A 23,750-nucleotide genomic window follows, 5' to 3' on the forward strand; every position below is an offset into this window, starting at 1 on the left:
CAAAACATCAAGCCTATAAAAAAAATGGAAAAAAGCTTCCCCTACAAAGTGCCCCCGACACCCCAGCCACTCCACCCGACGCTGCCCACGCGAATATGATAGGAAGGATGCCAACTCCCTTCTGCCACCAAATGAATGCAAGAAGCCCAGCCCCCGACCGGCCCACCACATCCCCGACCAGGCCTGGCCCGACACCCTGTATCTAAAAGTTGGGAGCAGGAGAGGTGCTCAGTCCTTCCTGCTTCTTAGGCCTCCAGCGCTGTCTTCGGGAGGAGGAACCACAAAGTCCTCCTGCTCCTTCTCCTCCTCCATGACAAACCACTAATGTGGGCCTTAGACCCCACCCCGTTGCATCATGTGATGCACAGGGAGGAGTCTAAGGCCCTGATTGACTCAGGCTCCTCCCTTTGGAAGGAATACTAGATATTGTTTAAAGACTCATTTCTTTACAGCAGCACGACAAACACATTCCTGTGCAGATATGACATGTACAAGTAGCTCTATGTACCTTTTTTTTCCTGCCCATTCAGAATAACTACTTCCAGGACTTTTCAGGATCTACATACCAGATATTAGCCAGAAGAAAATGAACATAAACCCAGAGTAATATAAATTACATGGTAAATATCAACTCTCGTATGTTGAATACAGGTAGAGAAATGTCTTTTGTTATTATTACTGATCATTTTCTCGTCTCTCTCCTTCCCCCATAATGTGGACTTGGATTTTGCTTATGAATATGTGCGTCATTTGTTATAAATTTATTTTTAAAAATTAATTACTTTTATTTTTCAAACTCTTCGGGCAAGTTTATGATTCAAGCTACAATGCTTTGGCCCAGGGGATCAGAGTTTAAAACTATAATTGATTAAGGTCAGCTGGATCTGTGTTGTGCACTCACAGCTGGTAAGCAAAACACAATCAACGTGAGGCCAACATATAACACAATCCCAGTAAGTGTGTATTGTCTCTCTCCCACATGGGAAGCAGCAGGGAGAGAGTCGTCTTTGCTTCTCCAGTTGTTCCTCCACCTTCCACATTTCTAGGGGACATAGAGAACAGCAATAGCAAGGGCAGGAAGCACATGTTCATAGGCTCCATGCTCCATCCACTATTGCAGAGCTGGCTCTTTAGCTGTAGTGAAAAGGGGCAGCAGTAGAGAGAAACAGGAAGAGAGTGTAAGTAATGGTGACAGAATATGGGGCTAGAGAGACCATGATGGTGGGAAGAGCCTGAATGCAGCGGTAGAGTGAGAGTGGGACAGGCAATCAAGAGAGAATAAAAGAAGTAGAAGAATGATTGTTGATAAGAGCAGTGAAGGATGGGGGAAAAAGATGGTCTGGTTGGAGCCTGCAGAGGTCCTGACATTATGAGCTGGGGAAAGAAACTGAGTGAATACCCCAGTTCCTCCCAATCTCTGATCCTCACCATGAGCGACTTCCTCATGTAATGATACATTTGGGGTGTTCAGAGACTTATAGGGATTTCCTCATTCTGCTGATACCACAATAGCAACAATCATGCAAGAGGGAGACTGATATGGGAAGGAGACACAGCTAGGAAAATGTGGAGATAGTTGAGAGACAAAGGTGGTGAGGGGAGGATGAAGAATGAGATAAAGTATAAGAGATGAAGGACTAGAAGGGAAATGCAATATATAAATATTTCACATATTTACTTTCCCCCCCCCAACATCAGTAATGCCACTATCAGCTATGTGAGGTGCTAAGGGTGCACTTCCAAGGCAGCACCCCCTTCAGCTTTCAGGCCATCAAGGGTCCTATGAGCTGCAAAAGCATGCTATTTAGGGAAAGTGAAGAATAATGAAAATGAAGCTCACAGTCAATTAGTTTATTGGTTACTCTAGTCCGGTGGTCTCAAACTCTTTGCAGGGTCACATTTTGGATTTGTAGGTACCTGAAGGGCCTCCGAAAAAATAGTTAATGTCTTATTAAAGAAATGACAATTTTGCATGAGGTAAAACTTTTTATAGTTTATAAATCTTTCCTTTTGGCTAAGTCTTAATAATAATATTGTCATTTATAGCTAAAGAGACATATTGTCAAGAAACTTTTATTTTATTTTTGTGATTATGATAAACATACCGAGGGCCTCAAAATAGGACTTGACAGGCCACGAGTTTGAGACCACTGCTCTAGTCTACAACCATATCTAAAAAATGGAGTAACATGGACAGAATGGATTCTTGGAGCACCTGAAACACTTTTTATTATTGCTTTTAATCTAACACGTTGAAAGCAATCATACCAACAAGAACAAGAAAGCTGCTATTTTCTGATTCAATGAAAATATAATTTTTTTTCTAATTGCAGTAAACTGCACATAAATAATAATTTATACAAATTTCAATTACATAAAGCCTATGTAATCTGTTTTATGAAAAAAAAAAAAAAGGTCAGAGGTCAGTAAAGTATGCCTTGCAGCATTACAAATTGTTGTTACCAAATGTTACCCAAGTGACTCAGGCAGATTACAACCCTGCAAACACTGAGGGCTCCTTTTACTAAGCTGAAATAGCATTTTTAGTGTGCGCTAAACCCACAATACGTGGCTAAAACTAACGCCAGCTCAATGCTGGCGTTAGCGTCTAGCGCGCATTAAAACCGTGATCGCAGCTTAGTAAAAGGAGCCCTGAGTTTCTGAACCATTTTGTTCAATTCCAGTCACTCTTAATTCTTAGAGGACAAGCCACTCCCACCTACACATTATTACAAAAAACAGATGAAATGTTGAAAGGACGTGGGAGTAGGTTTTTAACTTGCTTCTATAAATCCTGGTTTAATGACTGAAGGACACAGACTTCTCACAGCAGTCCATGTAGACATTTTGAGAAGATTTTCTGATAAAAACATCCAGACAGTGCTATAAGACAGCCAAAGGACAGACAGTATTAAAACAAATTCAAATAGATGTAGGAGGCGGATGAAAATGGAAGGAGAAATGCATTTTAGAAAACACCAGTATAATAATTGCAGTGTGAAAGAAAGCAATTGGTAAAACATCTGGTCTAATATGGGCTGGTGACAGGGATGACTTGTCCAGAGCTCCAAGAAAGAATATTTAAACCTATGTTAAGTATGGATCAGGATTACATATCCCAGATGATATGAAAATATTCATTATCATCTAAAGATAGAGGAGGAAACAGAGGCCATGTTAAGAAACAAACCTTAAGGCTATAATCATTTAAGCAACTAGGAGAAGCAGTACTTCACTCATGGTGAGAGAATGGTTCATAGGATTAAATAAAAGCAGAAGTATGAAAAATGTAGAGTCTGGTTTTGAAAGTCTTTTAAAGACTAAGGTTAAACTGGTTTTAATTTGCTAATAAAATGTGGTAAGTGGAGGGGAGACTGTTGCTTGGATGAATGTTTATTGAGCACATTGTGTAAACTGAGCATTAAATTTTTTTTTCTTTTCAAAAGCAAACCAGAAAAACAGTATAACATTCCAGTCGCCGTGCTGGTGTCCATGGGGGCTTAGAATCTGACTTGTGGCCGGAAATGCATCTGCTTGGTGGCATTATTACTCATGCCAGTCTTCAGCATCCACTTCGATTTCATCCTTTGGATATACTGCATGTCACGCTCCCGAGCAAGAACTGTACCTATAATTACACAGAAAGACAGAGGGGAAAAATAACATAAGTCCCGCGCTAATTAAAGATTAACAGTTAGTACATTGCTGAAAAGAAAAGAAATTTCTTGATCACTTCCAGCCATGAGTCTTAAGAGAAACAGCACTTAGTATTTTTTGGGAAAACAGCATTATTTTTCCCTGTGCACACTGCTTCCAGGAATATAAAACCTAAATGCTTTAAATCCATTAATTTGATTTTTGGGGATCAGTGACAACTAGTGTTAAGTCTAATGGTGTAATTAGCACATCACCTATTCTGTAGCCCACAAGCCACCATTGTTTGTATGGAATAAAGAGAACAACACATACATACCTGGATTACACCAGAGCATGTCTTGGGCACTATCAACCCTTGACTCCAGAACTCAAGAAAATGATGTGTCACCTTAAACTATTGCACTCAGTCTATCTAAGCTACTAGAAAATATCATGCATAACAATTTAAGAATTATCAAGCATCTCTACAAATTTGACCGTTTTTAACATTATTTTCCTTTCTGATTTTGCTTGGAAGAGTAAAACAGCCCAGGGATTTGTTTTAGGATGGGGGAGACATTCACCATATTTAAGACCCAAATCAATCTTATCAGAATCAAATATAAATAAGGCCAAGACTAGTCAAAATAATCACAGCAAGCTACTCTCTTCAGAGGCCACCACTATCTACTAAATGTATGTGGAGAAAAAAAAAAAAGACCTCAGTAATTATCAGACCATGCTACATTACAACAAACGCTAACTTGTGTAGCACGTCAACTTCAATCATGAGTCTTTAAAAAAAACAAAACACAACTCCACGAACTATACTTATATACAATGGTGGATCCCCCCTGTTACAGGAAAAATCAAAAAATGTATTATAGTCACTCATAAACAATCTCCATCATATAATATTGAAGACGAAACAGTACTTAGCTCAAATCTTTCATTCTTTATTTTTCAACCGTCAACCAGCACCATCACCAAAAGGTCTGCAAAGTCAACAGGAGTATCTTGTTTCACTCACTGTGTACTCAGAGGAATTGCACAAGAGATAACTATTTTGTGGCTGTTAGACATGATGGTTCTCTTTTCTGACACTGTTTTTCTTTTTTTTTAAAAAAAGACCACGTCATCAGTGTTCCCGCTAAGCTGCGCTGGGGTGCGCTGACGCACAAAATATTACCTCGCAGCGCACAAGTTTCTCGTCACAGCGCACACAGTGTAGAGCACAGTTCTTCAACCGCCGGTCCGCAAACAAAATCTTGCCGGTCCGCAAAGGATTCGGTCCCCGCCGCAACGAAAGGCCGGCGTCAGCTGACTTGCAACTTCCTGTTGCAGTCGCTGTGCCGGGACTCCTGCCTTCGCCGGGACTCCTGCCTTCCACCGCGTTTGCCTCCTGCCTTGTCTCCGCACCTCCAGACCAGCAGCGGCAGCTGTGTATGCTTTTAACTTCGGCACAGAGCTGCCCCTAATCAATAGTTTAGCGCGGTTTCATAAGGCAGCCTCGGGGCCTTTGCTAGGCCGGCCCACATCGCATCATCGAAGCGGGCCGGCTATCAAAGGCCCCGAGGCTGCCTCATGAAACCGCGCTAAACTATTGATTAGGGGCAGCTCTGTGCCGAAGTTAAAAGCATACAGAGCTGCCGCTGCTGGTCTGAACTCTTGGGCCGCTGAAGGAGGGCAAAAAGCAGCTGTCCTGGAGGTTTCCCTTCCTCTCGCCTTTACAGGTTCCTTTTTTCCACCTTTTTTTTTTTTCCTTCAAACGGCAACGGGCCCCAGCATCGACATCAATCAAGTAAGTTCCACTGTCAATCAAGCGGTTCTGCTCGGCCAAAGCTTCCCCTGTGACATGAGCAACCCTCAGGGGAAAGAAAGTGACCCACAAAGGTGAGGGGAAGGGGGGCAGATGATGGAAGTTGGGGGGGGGGAGAGAGAGAGAGAGAGAGAAGGGGCAGATGATGGAATGGAGGAGATGAGAGAGAGAGAGAAGGGGACAGATGATGGAAGTGAGAAGAAGGGAGAGAGAGCAGAAGGCAGATGGATGTCAGTTGAGAAGGGAGAGCAGATGCTGAATGGAAGTGGGGAAAGAACACATACTGGATGGAAGGAGGAGATAAATAAAGGGGGAAGAAAATAGTAAGATAATGGAGGGGTGAGGGAAAGGGGTGACAAGCTGTGTGTAGACACAGTGAAAAGAGGGAAACGGGACTAAATAGTAAGAAAGAATTTAATTTAGATGGAGGCAGAAAATAGAGAAGGAAGACCAGAGAAGAAAAGGGAAGAGAGAGCAGAGAATGATCAGATCTGAGTGGAGGAAATGAGAAGAGAGATATGCTAAAAACCACAGGGGGGAGGGAAGGATAGAGATGCCAGACCATGAGGGGAACAGAAGGAAGATGATGGATGCTAGACCAAATTGGGGGGTGGGGGGGGGCAGGAGGAGAGATGGCAGGGAAAGACAGACAGTGAATGGAAGGGGCAGATGCTGGACTGAAGAGACAGAGAAGGTTATCATGCTGCTGTACCGGGCCATGGTACGCCCTCACCTGGAGTACTGCGTCCAGCACTGGTACTTTAAGAAGGACACGGTACTACTCGAAAGGATCCAGAGAAGAGCAACTAAAATGGTTAAGGGGCTGGAGGAGTTGCCGTACAGCGAAAGATTAGAGAAACTGGGCCTCTTCTCCCTTGAGCAGAGGAGATTGAGAGGGGACATGATAGAAACATTCAAGGTACTGAAGGGAATAGACTTAGTAGCTAAGGCAGGGAGAACGAGAGGGCACTCTCTAAAGTTGAAAGGGGATAGATTCCATACAAACGTAAGGAAGTTCTGTGGTAGAAAGCAACATATTTATTTGGCTCATAACTTGCTGGCGCCCGATATTTTTAGCTCACAGTGAAAAAAGTTTGCTCACAACACCCGCCCGCTTAGAGGGAACATCACATTGATGCAATGTTCCACCAATCACATAAACACATTTCATTCAATAGATGAATTCAAGTTCGTAATGAGAAAATCCAGCGTTGCTCTTTCATTATAAGTCACTTTCTAATATCACCCTGACATTCACTCATCAGTAATTGTTCCAGCACCACACATTTAAACACAGAGAAACGGCATCCAGTCTCATTACAGAGTTCAACCAAGAGCTCCAATACCTTTCTAGCATTAACACAATGCATACTGTTCAATTAATCTAGTCTTTAATTGCCTTGAAATTTGCCTTATAGATGTACACCTATGAGTGCTTCATTTGCTCCATCAATTGCCAATCTTTTTATGTCTAATTTTGAGTGGTGGTGGGTATATTCTTTCAGGTTTTTTTAGTGGATCCATTGTTGGTGGAGGTACATCGATTTTTTATATATTATATATACAGTAAAACCTTGGTTTACAAGTAACTTGGTTTGCAAGTGCTTTTGCAAGACAAGCAAAACATTTTATTAAATTTTGATTTGATATACAAGCAATGTCTTGCAATATAAGTATATATATTATACATGCATCACAACTGAGCCGATGGTTCTTCTCTTTCTGACACTGCAGGAGTGTAGTGACTGTTCTAAATGAGTAAAGTCTTGCAATACGAGTACATACAATATACACGCATCACATCGTCACAACTGAGCCGATGGCTCTTTTCTCTGATGCTGCAGGAGTGTAGCGATTGTTCTAAATGAACAAGGTCTTACAATACTAGTACGTACAGCATTTTGTATTAAAGTTTTTGGGTTATGGGACGAATTGTCTGAGTTTCCATTATTTCCTATAGGGAAATTTGCTTTCATATACGAATGCTTTGGATTACAAGCATGCTTCTGGAACTAATCATGCTCGCAAACTAAGGTGGATTCACTAAAAAAACTGAAAGAATATACCCACCACCACTCAAAATTAGACATAAAAAGATTGGCAATTGATGGAGCAAATGAAGCACTCTTAGCTACTCCTTTTATTTGCATATACATACTGCCTTTAAAAAGAAAATAGTTATAAGGCATAGCAAAAGATGTTAAAAACACTAGAAAATCCACAGGAACTATCTGAGGGCGAGGCGCCGACCAAAGCACTTCCTCTACAATCTGAATTGCTTCTTCTTGCGGAATATTAGTGTATAAAGAAACCACATCCAGAGAGACTAATAATAATGGCTTTGCAGAATTCACCTCTAAATTTTCCAATAATTGCAAAAAGTGAATGCTCTCTTTGATGCAAGACATTTGCCCAACATTTTCTTCTGAACTATTATATCTACTTTTGGTCCGTCCAGACCGTTCAGATGTGTGGTTTGCCTTCTCTTACCAGCAGATCTGATAGACTGAGACATCATTGTTTAAGTATCCTGTGCAGCCCTTCATTAGTATTCAGTATTTTGATAACAAAATCAGAAAATGACATAATATTCACCACAAACACACACATACACACACACACAAAACCCAGGGACAAGAAACAACTGAAAATGGAACACAAATTTAGAATTGAATCAAGGTCATACTATCAAGGGCAGAAGACGACACTGAGCTTCAGCCCTCTCAGTATGTTTATTGAAATTTCTAGTCTTCCAACAACTGTCAATCCTGGAACAGGTTCTGGACAGACTTATAGGAAAGAAAATGAGCAGGCAAGATTTATCTCTCTTCCCAGTGTCCCTGCAAACCAGTCCAGTTGCATGGGAAGTACCAAAACAGTGAATTTCAAGGGAATAAACTAGACATGCCAATCTTCAAAATCTTAGTGCCAAAGACCTTATCCCATAAAATTTGAACATCCAATCTGCAGTGATGTCAACCAAGTGGTCACCTTACTTCCAGTGCCTCCAAGAAGCACAGGGATAATCCCTGCTTCCAGTGCCTCCAAGAAGCACAGGGAGAGAAACAGGATTGAGATGAAATAACGACACATCTTAGGGAGAAAGGCAGGCACTGGCCAAATTACTACCTTTTTATAAAAAGAACAGCTCTCAACAAGACAAGACAAGCAACTCTGATGGTAGCTATCAGTTCAGCAAAGAAACTAAGATTTGACTTTAAAGATAAAACCCTTGGATGGGTGTTTAAAGGACTATCCTCACTCTCTCGATTTGGTACTCCATTCATATGGATTTGGATACAGTTTGTTTGGGTTTTTTTTTAAAGGGAGTGTCCACTAGTGCCAACAACATGAGGTTCACATTAAAGAACTGCACGGGAACAGGGACAGGAATCCCGCGGGGGATCCTGCGGGTTCCCCCTTCGGGTCGTGTGGATCCCGTGGGGATGCCGCCTCGGGTCGCGGGGATCCCGCGGGGTTGGATGCAACTCAAGCCGCGAGGCTCGTCTTCTTTTCCTACCTGCCCTGATGTCTTATATTTCCTGCCTGCCCTGCAACACATAGCCGACAGAAGTCTTTCCCGATGTCAGCGCTGACGACAGAGGGAGGGCTTTGCGTCAGTTACGTGATTGACGCAAAGCCTTCCATCAGACATCAGCGCTGACCTTGGGGGAAGACTTCCGGTCGGCTAAGTGCTGCAGGGCAGGTAGGAAATATAAGACATCAGGGCAGGTAGGAAAAGAAGACGAGCCTGGCTTTTACTGCAAGACTATATTTTATAAAGTTTGTCTGGAAAAAGAACATTTATAATATCTCCCGATTTTCTGCATTCAAGCTTATCTTTCCATCGTTTGAGCAGGTTGAAACTGGGTCCTAGGCAATTTGCACTTTTGTGGGGTACTTGAGCAAATCTGGACATCACTGGTTCAACTCAGCCTAGAAGCAGGTATATCTTAAGTTATGTTTTTTCACTGCAACCCATTGTTACTCAGTTCAGAGCTATACAAACCAGAGGGAGTGTGAAAATTTAAGGGCAAGTGAAAATATTGTGTCACCAGGCCATTTTTCTTCTTGGTTATTCTGGTTTAATTTTTATTTTTTTGCAACACCACACGTCTTGTGAGAATTGCCTTGTCAAGATCATGTTTTGCAGCTCTCGTAGTACTTCTAAATTTCAGTAGCACTGGGCCCTTTCTGCTACTGGTCACTTTCCAGACAGCTGTGGAATACTCTAGGATAGGCTCTGCAGGAGCTCTTGTGCCAGACGACTGCTACTTCCTCCACTCAACAGGAATGACACTATGAAAGAGACTTCCGGTCGGCTACGTGCTGCAGGGCAGGTAGGAAATAGAAGATGAGTCTCGCGGCTCGAGCTACTTCTTGGAGAAAGTTGCTGAAAGGAAATTTACTGGAAGATGAGGGTTGGACACGAACGTGGGAGGCAAACACAGGACAGAAGGGAGTCGAACGTGGGAGGCAAAAGCGGGACAGAAGGGGGGGCAAACATGGGAGGCAAATGCGGGACACATAAGGGGGGAGGAGGTGCGTTTTTGGACACAGAAGGCATGAACTTGGGAGAGAGGATGGAAGAAGAGAGGGAAAGAGATGCTGAGGTGGGGGAGGGAATGCATTTTTGGACACATAAAGCATGAATTTGGGAGAGAGGAAGGGAGGGAAAGAGATGGTTGTGTACACGGGGAATGGAAGAAAGGAAAATTTTTGGTCATAGGGAGTGAGGTACAGATGAGAGGGAAGAGAAAGATGAGAGGGAGAAATATTGTGGTGGAAAGGGAACAGTGGGACAGATTGAAATGGATGCAAGAGGGAGGAATGTTGGACATAGTGGTGAAGGGAATGGAGGGAGAGATGTGGCATGGTGCTGGAGAGGGGTGATAGAAGGAGAAATGTTGGGCATGGGACTGGTGGGCAGGGTCGAAAGATGAGAAAGGGATAAATGCTGGACCATGGTAGGAGGAACCAATGGACAGCAACAGAAGCATTTACAGAAGATGGGAAAGTGGAAAAAAGAAACTGGGACCAACTTTATGGAAAAATAAGTCTCCAGATAGCAACGGTAAAAAACCGAATTTATTGACTAAAATATGTTAACTTTGCAAATGTATACAGTGGTACCTGATTACGAGCATAATCCGTTCCAGGAGCATGCTCATAATCCAAAATGCTCGTTTATCAAAGCGAGTTTCCCCATAGGAAATAATGGAAACTCGCTTTGATACGTTCCCCCCCACAAGAACCGGCATTGCTCCCCCCGAAGGCCTCCCCCCGTGATTCAGCACCTCCCCCCCCCCCCCCCGCGATTGGTCACTCCCCCCCCCCCCGACTCGATTGGGCATCCCCCCGCCGCTTCTTACCGTCATCTGGGCACCGGCATGTCCTGTGCGTTGGTTCCGGTGCCCGAAGATCGGCCTCCTCTTCTGCTGGGCCTTGAGCATCTGCGCATGCTCAAGGCCTGCGAGTTCACGTTCTCTCCGAGATAGAACGTGAACTCGCAGGCCTTGAGCATGCGCAGATGCTCAAGGCCCAGCAGAAGAGGAGGCCGATCTTTGGGCACCGGCACCAATGCACAGGACATGCCGGTGCCAGTGCCCAGATGATGGTAAGTCAGCTGAGGACTTCCTTTGCAGTTGGCTGGGGGTCCCTTTGCCAAGTTTGGCAGGCAGCAGTAGCATCCTTGAGTCACAGATGCTGGCACCTCAGTGGCTCATGGATGCTGCCAGCATTGGACCGCGATTGGGCACCCCCCAATCGCGGCCCAATGCTGGCAGCATCCATGAGCCACTGAGGTGCCAGCATCTGTGACTCAAGGATGCTACTGCTGCCTGCCAAACTTGGCAAAAGGGACCCCCAGCCAACTGCAAAGGAAGTCCTCAGCTGACAGCTTGGGGATTCTCATCAGCTGAGTATTTATATTTACATTAGAGGCTCTGGTAGAAACCCATTTACAAAGTATGTATTCTACTCAATTAATATTTCCAAATCAATAAAGGGTCTTTGCTTATTTGTAAATGGGTCTCTACCAGAGCCTTTAATTCAGTAGCATAATTAAATGAAATAACTATTTCTGAAGTTTATAGGGACGGGCAGGGACGGAGGGGATTCCTTGTGGGGATGGGTGGGGACGGTGGGGATTCTTCGCAGGGACGGAGGGATTCCTCGCGAGGACGGGTAGGGACGGAGGGGATTCCTTGCGGGGACAGGTGGGGTCGGAGGGGATTTCGGTGGAGATGGGTAAGATTTCTGTCCCCGCGCAAATCTCTAGTTCAGTGTTTTTCAACCTTTTTACACCTATGGACCGGCAGAAATAAAATAATTATTCTGTGGACCGGCATCGGTCCGTGGACCAGCGATTGAAGAACACTGGGCTAAGTCGTGGGCCAGACCCCGCCCATCTCTACCCAATCTGCACCCCAGACCCCGCCACCTTAATAGTACTAATTGCATCTTGCACGAACCATGCCTCATCTGGAAGCCTTCCCTCTGATGTTGCAACATCAGAGAGAAGGCTTTCGGTTCAGGCGCAGGATGCCCATAGGAACCACTGCCCGTGGTTTTGTGCACTGAATCAGTTAGGAAGAGGGAGATGGCTTGAAGATAACGCCGCATCGTTCGCACCGTGGACCAGCGGTTGAAGAACACTGTTTTGGGCCTGATGCACGTGCTGGCCCTGTGGACTGACAGGAAATTTCTGTGGACCGGCACTGGTCCATGCACCGGTGGTTGAAGAACACTGCTCTAGTTCACATCCTAAAGGGGAACAACCAGGCACCTGGGAGGTTTCAACAGTTTAATGCCTCTCAGAAATCTGACCAAAATTAAACCTCTTTACCAAGAGATGGCCACTATATGCACCATCAGTGAGGCTAGGGCCAAACTTATCTAAACCATTCCACAGAAAATCCAGAATTTCCAAAGAAAGACACTTCACAGATACCAGCCACAATGCAACACTAGATTCACCACGGTCTTACATAAACCAAGGAGCGTGAAATCTTCCTTGAACACAACAGAGTTATTTATGACCTGGGCTGAATAATTAAGACTGAACAGAGCCACGTCCAGCATCCAGATCAACCCCTGCATCAATAAGTGCACCATAGTCAGTAGTACTAGGGGATCCTCCACTCATAGCTACATGAAGTTTCCACATCACCAGAATCCAGTCTGGAGTCTTTAGATACAACCCATCTCTGTTTAGAAGACTAAAGCAATGACAGACTTTCTTATTTCTTCCCATAAAGGCAGAACCGCTTCCCAATGTTGGCTCTGAGGGGACCAGCAGGAAAACAAGGCCCTCTGCAACTACTGCATATGAGTTTTTCCCCCAATGAACCAGATCTAGAGTTGCTATACACACCCAAAGAACCAGGTGTCAAAAGACCCCTATCAGTGGCAAATATCAATACTAAGGCTTTCCTGACCTCCCTTGCTGCCGCCAAAACAGCTCTTGGCACTGCTGCCACTAAATGTAGCACAAGAGTGCTTTGAAATACCTGCTTTTGTTCTATGTACATTACCTTAGTCCTGTTCCTGAAGGGCTCTCAAGGGTCCCCTCAGAAATGTTAAGGAGGACTACCAAGGTATCTGCAGCTAACCCCCCCTGCAGGGTTCTATGGTAGTAGCAGAGGGGTGAAGGGATCTGACACAACTGAGTGCAATACCGTGTGCAACAGGGAAGGCCAACTAGGCCAAGCTCTAGTACACCTTGCCTTTTTATCTTGCGTCTTTTTTGTTTTAGCTTTCAGTCGGAGCAAAAGTTTCAAAATAATTCATCTCTACTAAGTCCCTCTAACTCAGCCTAGTGATCCAGTTACTTATTGCACAGGATACCTTACCTATCATCAGCAGGAGAATGAGAAATACTGATTAATGAGGGAATACACATGATACTTAAACAATCATTTCACTGGCTAGTGGTTCTCAGACTCCATCTGGTGGTAGGAGAATGCAATCAAGGGTGAAATACGTGGATTAAAAACTGGTTGGCGGTTAGGAAACAGAGAGTGGGGATAAATGGACAATACTCGGACTGGAAAAGCGTCACGAGTGGAGTGCTGCAGGGTTCGATGCTTGGACCCGTGCTCTTCAACATATTTATAAACGACCTGGAAATTGGTACGACGATTAAATTTGCAGACGATACAAAGTTATTCAGAGTACTGAAGACACAGAAGGATTGCGAAGACCTACAACGTGACAAACACGCTCGAGAAATGGACCGTGACATGGCAAATGAGGTTTAATGTGGATAAGTGCAAGGTGATGCATGTCGGTAACAAAAATCTTATACATGAATACAGGATGTCCGGTGCAGTACTCGGAGAGACCCCCCAGGAAAGAGACTTGGGAGTACTGGTAGACAAGTCAATGAAGTCGTCCACACAATGCGTGGTGGTGGCGAAAAGGGTGAACAGAATGCTAGGAATGATTAAGAAGGGGAACACGAAAAGATCAGAGAAAGTTATCATGCCACTATACTGGGCCATGGTACGCCCTCACCTGGAATACTGCGTCCAGCACTGGTCGCCGTACATGAAGGAGGACACGGTACTACTCGAAAGGGTCCAGAGAAGAGCAACTAAAATGGTTAAGGGGCTGGAGGAATTGCTGTACAGTGAATGATTAGAGAAACTGGGCCTATTCTTCCTTGAAAAGAGGAGACCAAGAGGGGCATGATCGAAACATTCAAGATAATGAAGGGAATAGACAGTAGATAAAGACAGGTTGTTCACCCTTGTTCACCCTCTCCAAGGAAGAGAGAACTAGAGAGCACCCTCTAAAGTTAAAAGGGGATAGATTCCATACAAACGTAAGGAAGTTCTTCTTCACCCAGAGAGTGGTAGAAAACTGGAACGCTCTTCCGGAGGTTGTTATAGGGGAAAACACCCTCCAGGGATTAAAGACAAAGTTAGACAACTTCCTGCTGAACCAGAACGTACGCAGGTAAAGCTAGACTCAGTTAGGGCACTGGTCTTTGACCTAAGGGCCGCCATGGGAACGGACTGCTGGGCACGATGGACCACTGGTTTTTATGTATTTGGAGGACACTAAGGAAGCTTTCATTTGCAACCTCCTAAGCCCTTCCTAGTTTTACTGCCTCCACAGTTTCCCAGAAGGTCCAAAAAGCAGAAGATAAACTAAGAAATCAATATCGTATCTCACACAAGATGATGCAATGCACCACTGCTCAGCAATTGAGAAGATCAAAATTAGCAGAGTCTGGCTGCATGTTGGTTTTGTTTAAAGAGATTAGATTCTTACCTTACTAATATCTTTTCTAATAGATAGGTGTGTCATTCTGGATAGTAGGGTAGAGAGTGACACAGGGACAAAAATTCATCCCCATCCCCACATTTTCATTCCCGTCCCCTCAGTGAAGTGCATTTTTCATCCCTGTCCCTGCAGTCTTAATTTTCTTCCCCGCATTTCCCCACTCAAAGAAGAAACACGATTTTATGCAATTTTATGAGCCTACGGCATTGCAAATAAAACATTTTAAGCCTATATAAACACTCAAAGGGAAGTTGGAAAGAATTCCGTACTCTGCATGTTGTCCCTACTTATTCACATGTAGTTTATAGCTACTGTGAATAAAATTCAGATACTGGATGTTTAGTGCAACGTAAAAAGAATACTGCTCTCCCTGTATGAACACCACTCTTAAAAAAAAAAAAAAAAAAAAAGGGACAGTACTTCTGTTACTGATTGTCTTTTTTAGTTAAATCTGTTCATTAATTTTATCAGGTATAAACATTAGAAAACAAGTATGGTTCTCTAAAGTTTACATGTATGAACAATAATCAGATATATCCATTGTAGCAATACAGTTAGTATAATGAACAATTATAGGTTTTGAAGATAGATGTCAATGGGTTGCCATATTTTACTGGTAGATCTTGATTGAGACAAATGCTGTTTCTCAGTAGCATACTGTTCATATCTCAAACAAACATGGAATTCCACCCAAAAGTGTAGCACCCAATGATCTTTGGTGACATTGTTTGAATTCACAAGGTACTTTATCCCATATACCTGACCGCGCATTCAACCTTTCTGGGAACAAATATGGTTTACCATCTGCTCCATTTCTACATCTACTGCTGATTTGTCTTTTGACATTATTATGCGTTCACCACATCCGTGCTTTCTATATTGTTCATGTGGTCATAAATTGATAGATATCATGATCTCTGTAGGAATCCAATAGGTACTGATTGTTTTATGCACACTGTATATGCTCCAGGGAATTATATATATTAAAAAAAACCAAAACAACCCAAAACAATTTACAGAAAAAACAACATATTGAACATAATATTTGAAGTATTCTGGAAATATATGGAGGTATTTTAATATTTAGCTTGCCAGTCCAGCATCTTCCCGTTGGCCTTGTAAGCAGTACTATATTTCAGCAGCACTAGCCAAAAATTCTGAGGTTACTAGCAAACATAAACAGTGTTTTTGGTAGGTTGCTAAATGGCCCCAAGGCTTCAGCTCTACTAGCCTTTAGTAAGGGGCTGAGCTACCAAAGGTTAGATGCAGCTAATATAGATAATGTGCTATCTGTACCTAATAGAGCTGTAGGCTGAGAATGAGGGATGTCACAGCTTCTCCTTGAAATCTTGGACAAGTCATTCAACCATCCTTGAATCAGGAACAAAAGTTAAATTGTAAGCCCTCCAAGATGATGAAAATACCTACCGAATGAAACTTGCCTTAAGATATTTACTGAAGACTTACTTATTTTCAAAGTTCTTGGGTCCTTAGTTCTATCTTTCTTTTACAGTGTATTCCTAGCTAATCTTTTGTAAACCACACAGAACTCAAAGGTATTGCGGTCTAGAAATGGATTTTTACATTATGTTATGTTTAGTTTGAAACAATTTCTATTGATGACTAAACAGAACAAACAATCAAAACAGAGAAACAAATCAGTACAGATCATGAAACCCAGGAGAAAATGATCAATCCAGAAGTCATCAAGGTTTCACTCAGCCCACCCCAAACCCTCCTACACAAACAGGAACTCGCTCCCAGAGAAACCAAGAGAAACCATAAGGTACTTACACTCTTAGTACCTCATGGCAAACCCAAGCCCATAAACCACTCCTCCACAGAATCCCCCCTTCCCCTCCCCCCCCCCTGACCCCAGTTTGTTCAGAATGCAGCTCCGGGCTCTCGGAGGCAAAACCTGCAAATAGGGAAACCAAATCTTCACAAAATTATAGCTTTGCCAATGAGATTGGGACACCATACGAGCCTCCCAACCCATCAACTCATGTAATTTGTTCCGCCATTACCAAACTGTGGGCGCCTCCCCCCGAGGTCCAGTGGGTTGAGATACATTTCTTCCCCGATATAAAACATTTACTCAGGAACTTCCGCTCAGAAGAACCAAACACAGACCACGCAGAAAATTGAGAAAATAACATAAGCAGGAGGCTCTGCTTGAAGGAACCTTTTAAAAAAAAAAAAAAAAAAAAAATCAATCAATCTAAAGATATGACTAAATGGTCTGTATTAAAAGGCTATCCCAGAAAATTTAAGAAAGCTTCAAACACTAAAGAGAAGACAGAATGAGAAAATAGTATGTGCTCCATAGTTTACACATCTTTCAGAAGACATCAAGGCTTTAAGTAAGCATTGGCATATTGCACATGGGATCCAACATTTTGAAGATAAGGAAATTATGATTGCCCTTAAGAATAGAAAGAATCCCAAAGACATTTTGGTTCATTCAGCTCTTCCAGATCTTAAATCAACAAGTCATTAGAACAGCAGGTCACCATAAGTGTGGTACCTTTGAATTATGAAGTATCCTGAACTGCAACTCTTACATCAAAATATTTTGGGATATAATAGCAATTTGAACAAAGTAATGTATTAAGATCATCATTTTGAAGAAGACTTGACCACCACATTTTGAGCCAAATCGGAATACAGACCATCTTTGGACAGCATTAGCATTATACAGATTCACTATTTCTAGATTGCTGAAAACTGCCCTAGCTGAAAGAAAAGTGCCGGTTAGGTGAGAAAATGCAGTAAAAAGACAGTTTTAAAGGGAAATGAGCCCTTTAGTCCGTCACACCTCAGGATTTTGTCTTTTTTTTTTTTTTTTTTTTTTTACAGAACAGACTCCACGGCTCTCACAGCTGGAGGGCTGACCAACCAGGGGGCCAGGCCACTAGCTGAGGCACCTCTACAAAAATATGTGGAGATAGAGGAAGGTGGCACCCAGCACGAGACCCGCCGAGTTTAACACCCCCAAAGTTGGACGGATCCCTAAACAGGACCCGTCCAAGCTCTATCCGGCACAAAAGGGTAACTCAGGAGTCCAAAACAAAATTCCAACAGTACTAAGAGGGGAGCCAAATTAGTCTTCCTCCCTGCTATGGAGACTGAGACAGACTGAGTTGCTAGGCAGATTCTAGCTTGATATACAAGTTTATGCTCAGTCTCCACCTGCTGGTAGCAGTGAGGCATATAACCCATTCGCAAGGACTGTACTAGTCTACCAAGCGATACAGAATATTCAGTTAGAAGATGTCAATACCAAACATAAATGTTTAAATGTTAACATCCTTAGAGTACCTCTCCTGCCATTACTCCACTTCTCTTGCTGCCCCACTGAATCCATTTCTATATATGAGCCTGAGCAAGGGAAGTGTCAAGAGATCCAAAGAGTGAGTGTCCTTTGTGCCACTAGTAATTTTAGCAGTGATGTACAGTACTCCCCCGATATTCATGGGGGCTCCGTTCCAGGAACCCTCGCGAATCTTGAAAAACCACAAATACGTTTTTTCATGGAGGAGACTGAAGAGGGTAGTGGGAGAGGACAGCGGGAGAGCAGCCGGAGCGCCACAAGTGCAGGAAATTACTCGCGGTATGCTCCAACCGCCTCTTCCTGCACTGTATTTGAACTGCTGTACTTTGCTTAAAAAGCAACTTTGGTGAGTTGTGCATTATACAAACTGGTAAAAGACTGCTTCCACACAGCAGCTGTTGGAAAGCAAAAAACACTCAGTGCTGTACATAAATACACTTACCTGTCCCACCTGTCCAGCCCAAGGCCTTGTACTGCTGTAGTACCCTGCCTACCACCCGCTGATTCTTAGAGACCACCACTGCTCTCTGCAAACCAAACCGCTGCTTGTAGTACCGCATCAGGGAACGGTGGCCAATCTTGGCACCTGTTAAGATATCAAAATAAAATCCTGTAAGAGCTGATTAAATAAAGGCAACGGGGTAAACCTAGAATGATGGCAGAGAGAAGCAGGTGAAATCACTCTCTGAAGTACAACACAGCTGAAAATGCAATGAAGGGCCAGAAGACATCCAAAGATCTGGTGAAATAGTCATAAGTTAAAGCCTATTATATCAAATACCACAATCTATTTTAAGGCAGACAGATAGTAAGAGGTACTGTGGGTTAGATATTTTCTGATCAGTTCCTGTTCTCGCTGATCCTTCACTAAAGACACATTACTCAACTCCTTGTCTCTGTGGGCAACACTTTTAACTATAAAGAGCGGTAGGTAATGGATTGAGAGATCCAAAAAGAAACAGATTAATTAGTTGATGAGTGTTGGAGAAACTTGCATTGGGTTGCATATAAGATTTTATATGCTTATATACTCAAAGTGGAAGACATCTCAACTGGGCGGACTTAGAATTTGGATGATCTCCTGTTATCTACTGCCAGATGGGAGGCAGATTCTTCTAGGAACCCCTCAAATGCAAAAAGCTACTTTAAAAATGAAGAGTTAAGTACTTACACGGAACATGAATAAATGAAAGAGAAACTTTTTTTTCAAGAAACTGCCCTTTCAAGAAGGCTGCTGCCAAGTCTATAAGGACATTTTTTTATTATTCTGATGGGCAGTTGGCTGGATCAATAAGGTTTTTCCATTGTTCAGTGTTCAGAAATTAGGAACACGCTTAGCCAAGCCATATATGTATTTTAGTGCAGTCAAACATTTATACAGGGAGGCTGGTTTTCTAAAGGTAACAATGAAAATTAATAAGCTGTAACTGTAAAGAGTCCACAATAACTGCTGGAGGCATTCCTAGCGTTTTGTCATTCAGTTAACACAAAAAAACCCTGTGTGGCGGAGTTGTCAATTGCGCCATGATGAGGGGCATTCACTGCCCCCTTCCACGTTAGGCACTTAACAGAGGAATTACTATGCATTAGCTATTAATGCAGCCATTTTATTTTCTTATTACACTGCCTGCAAGCCCGAAAGCTATCAAAGCTGTATACATTCAGTTGCAGTAGGTATTTTTCTGTCCCTGGAGGGCTCACAATCTAAGATTGTACCTGAGACAACAGAGCGTTAAGTGACTTGCCCAAGATGACAAGATAGTGAGATCTGAACCAGGCTCCCCTGGTCCTCAGCCAGCTGCTCTAACCATTAGGCTACAATGTGGCTTAGTAAACAGACTCCATTAGGTCCCTAAATCTGAAAGACCAAAGATTTGCATTATGTCACCACCTATATTTAGGATCTTAAAACAAAGGCATGAGAGGCAGAGAGGTCAGGTTGAGAGCACAGTTAGGTGCTCAGTGGTATCTCTAGTACTGGCCACCTAACTTGTATGCCTTTAATTTAGTTGCTTCCATTTTAAGCTGATAAAATTAAAGTTAGGAACCCATTCTCAGTCAAAATGTAAGGAATCTAAGTTTAGCTAAGAAAAGGCAAGTCACTTAAGCGCCTACACTGAGGAACTCAACATCGTTTGAATATTGGACTCTCAGCCATTATAATATGCTTGAGAATATTCCTAACTTTCTGCTTTGGTCTATGAGGAAAAGTAACAGGCAGGACAAAATCTGCATGTTGCCGTGGCCAAATACTACAAGGTATACTGTAAAAAGGTCAGATAATGGATGGATAAAAGTCTTTTAGCACACCACATACAAAAAATATTTTGACTGTTTGCCATTTTGATTCAGGCACCATTTTCAGTTTGAGCACAATGGAGTCTATGAACTTGCCTGATGGAAGGATGAGCTCCATGCTTTCTTCATCATATGCCACACTCTTTTCCCCTGCTGATAATGTTTCATGCATCTCCGTATCTCCTTCCTTGTGATCGGGATAGCTAGCCCTGGAAGAGAGTAAGAGCTATTTTATGCACCAAAAACCCAACCACAATTTAGCTAGGCTACACTTTGACATAAGAGATGCTGGAAAAGTAAGGTTTACTGGTGTAAACAAGGGTGCATGATGGAAGTGCTGTTAAGTGTTAATTACTATATATACTTGAATATAAACAGTGATTTGGGGGCCAAAAAAAATTCCCCACAAATGAGGATATCAGTTCATATTCAAGCCCCATCCATCCACCCCCTCTCTTTCTGGACTAACCATGGGCTCTCCTACCTTACTGCCCTGGTGATCCAGAGAATAGGAGCCAAAGGGATCAATCCCTCCCCACAGTGTCCTGCTTGCTGGCTCATCCAACCCGACCCTCTTATCCCCTTTCCCATTCCCAATGCAGGCCTACCTTACTTCCCTGGTGGTCCAGTGGCAAACTGGTGAAGAAATGATCCTTCTACGCTCCTGCATGTGCAGTCTCCATAGTTAAAAAAGAAATGGCTGTTGTGAGTTCCCACAGCAACTTTGAGAGAATGCGGCAGGCTCCCGAGATTGCCGTGGGAACTCACGGCAGCCAGTTTTGACTGTAGAGACTGCACAGGCAGGAGTGCAGAAGGATTGCTCCTGCCCTGGTTCACTGCTGGACCACCAGGGAAATAAGGTAGGCCAGGTGAGACAGGCTGGGACAGAGTTGATACAAAGGTCACCGCAGGAAAGGGAGGGATCAATCACACTGGCTCCAGTTCCTCGCACCACTGGACCATCCAGGCAGTAAGGTAGAGCTGTGGTGGGACGGGCGCAGATGGACTGGCCAGCCAGTTGTAGAGCCAGCAGACAGGATACATCAGGGAAGAGAGGGATCACGCCTGCCACAGTACTTTAATATAAACCATGGGTTGAGTTAACTTTTTTACCCTAAAAAGGGTGGGGGGGCATGTTATCTCGGTTTATAATTGGATGGGTTTATATGGTACCATCAAAATGGATACAAGGTCCTTTTTAACACCTAAAATACAATAACTAGACTAGTAAATAGAGTTTGGCAACAGGCAATAGACTGGAAAATTGGTAGCAGAAAATTATATTATCAGACGTACATACAAAGTTGATAAAGAAAAGGAAAGGGATTGGGACTTGAATACTGCTTTTTAGTAGTTTTACAACCACACTCAAAGCGGTTTACATACAGGTACTTCAAGCATTTTCCCTATTTGTTCCAGTGGGCTCACAATCCATCTAATGTATCTCTGCAGTGCAGGATTAAGTAACTTGCCCAGGGTGACAGGGAGTAGTGCGGGATTTGAATCCACAACCCCAGGGTGCTGAGGCTGTAGCTCCAACTACTACGCCATTCTTTCCTCCAATGCATGCACTTTACTCATTCTTCTTCTGGGTGCAACGTTATGATCCCACTAGATCTGGTTTTCCCGTCCTTAACCTACACCTTCTTGAATTCCATTACTGTTTGTGCCTTCACTGAGAGGCTCTTCCAAGTATCCACCACCTTTTGTTTGAAGAAACAGTTTTGACTCATGTGTCTCCCTCCTTGGAGCTATGCTTCTCAAACATTATTTATACTTTTGAAATATTTGAATGCTCTTCCAAAAATAATAAACTCTTACTTATTTTAACAGGAGTCGCCATACAACAAACATAGAAACATAGAAACATAGAAATAGACGGCAGATAAGGGCCAAGGCCCATCCAGTCTGCCCACCCTAATGTCCCTCCCCTACCATTGCCCTGTGAATAGATCCCTCCTCTTCTTTTGCCCTGTGAATAGATCCCACGTGACGATCCCATCTGGCCTTAAAATCAGGCACACTGCTGGCCTCGATCACATGTAGTGGAAGACTATTCCAGCGATCAACCACCCTTTCTGTGAAAAAGAATTTCCTGGTGTCAGCTCGTAGTTTCCCTCCCCTAATTTTCCACGGATGCCCTCTTGTTGTCGTGGGACCCTTGAAGAGGAAGATATCTTCCTCCGTCTCTATGCGGCCCGAGAGATACTTGAACGTCTCGATCATGTCCCCCCTCTCTCTGCGCTCCTCGAGTGAGTATAGCTGCAATTTGTTTAACCGTTCCTCGTATGGGAGATCCTTGAGTCCTGAGACCATCCGAGTGGCCATTCTCTGAACCGACTCCAGTCTCAGCACATCCTTACGATAATGCGGTCTCCAGAATTGCACACAGTATTCCAGGTGGGGCCTCACCATGGATCTATACAATGGCATAATGACTTCCGGCTTTCGGCTGACGAAGCCTCTGCGTATGCAACCCATGACTTGTCTTGCTTTGGATGAAGCTTGCTCCACTTGATTGGCAGCCTTCATGTCCTCACTGACGATCACCCCTAGGTCACGTTCTGCTTCAGTTCTTGTAAGGATCTCGCCATTTAGGGTGTAAGTCTTGCATGGATTTTGGCTGCCCAGGTGCATAACTTTGCATTTTTTGGCATTGAAGCTGAGTTGCCAGGACCTAGACCAGCGCTCCAGTAGGAGTAGGTCGTGCATCATGTTGTCGGGCATTGAAACATCATCTATTGTGCATTTGCCCACTACATTACTTAGTTTGGCGTCATCGGCGAATAATGTTATTTTACCCCTAAGCCCTTCTGCCAAGTCCCTTATAAAGATGTTGAATAGGATTGGGCCCAAGACCGAGCCCTGTGGCACTCCACTGATCACCTCCGTCATTTTAGAGGGTGTGCCGTTCACCACCACCCTTTGAAGCCTACCTCCAAGCCAGTTCCCAACCCATTTCGTCAATGTGTCACCTAATCCTATAGAACTCATCTTGTTCAGCAACCTGCGGTGTGGTACGCTATCAAATGCTTTGCTAAAGTCCAGGTACACGATGTCCAGGGACTCCCCAATATCTAGCTTCCCCGTCACCCAGTCAAAGAAGCTGATCAAGTTGGATTGGCACGATCTCCCTTTTGTAAATCCATGTTGACGGGGATCCCGTAGATTCTCCTCATCTAGGATCTTATCCAATTGGTGTTTTATGTAATTGGAAAAATTGGAGTAGATTAAACTATAGTTTTGGGTGGAATTCAGTGTGTCATATTTATAAAATGGAAAGAACATTAGCTCTTCAGAAAGGAAATTTTAATAAATTTCAAGATGTGTGGGGGCCATTAACAAATTATTACAATGAATAAATATAATTTC

The 23,750-nt window shown here is 43.4% G+C and overlaps 1 protein-coding gene across 2 annotated transcripts in view; it reads right to left on the minus strand.

The window, feature by feature from the left end:
• Positions 1–2,203: 2,203 nt before the first annotated feature.
• The window catches only part of ZNF622 (zinc finger protein 622), a 61,661-nt gene continuing 40,114 nt past the window's right edge, over positions 2,204–23,750 (minus strand). For both annotated transcript variants that reach the window (XM_033935239.1, XM_033935238.1), the window contains 3 exons: positions 20,475–20,587; positions 18,523–18,666; positions 2,204–3,628 (listed from right to left, as the gene is read on the minus strand). In XM_033935239.1, coding sequence (XP_033791130.1) covers positions 3,501–3,628; positions 18,523–18,666; positions 20,475–20,587 — 385 coding nt within the window. In that variant the 3' untranslated portion in view covers positions 2,204–3,500. The remainder of the gene's footprint in view (positions 3,629–18,522; positions 18,667–20,474; positions 20,588–23,750) is intronic.

Source organism: Geotrypetes seraphini, chromosome 2 (genome assembly GCF_902459505.1).
Source record: "Geotrypetes seraphini chromosome 2, aGeoSer1.1, whole genome shotgun sequence".
In the NCBI taxonomy this organism is placed as follows: Eukaryota; Metazoa; Chordata; class Amphibia; order Gymnophiona; family Dermophiidae; genus Geotrypetes; species Geotrypetes seraphini.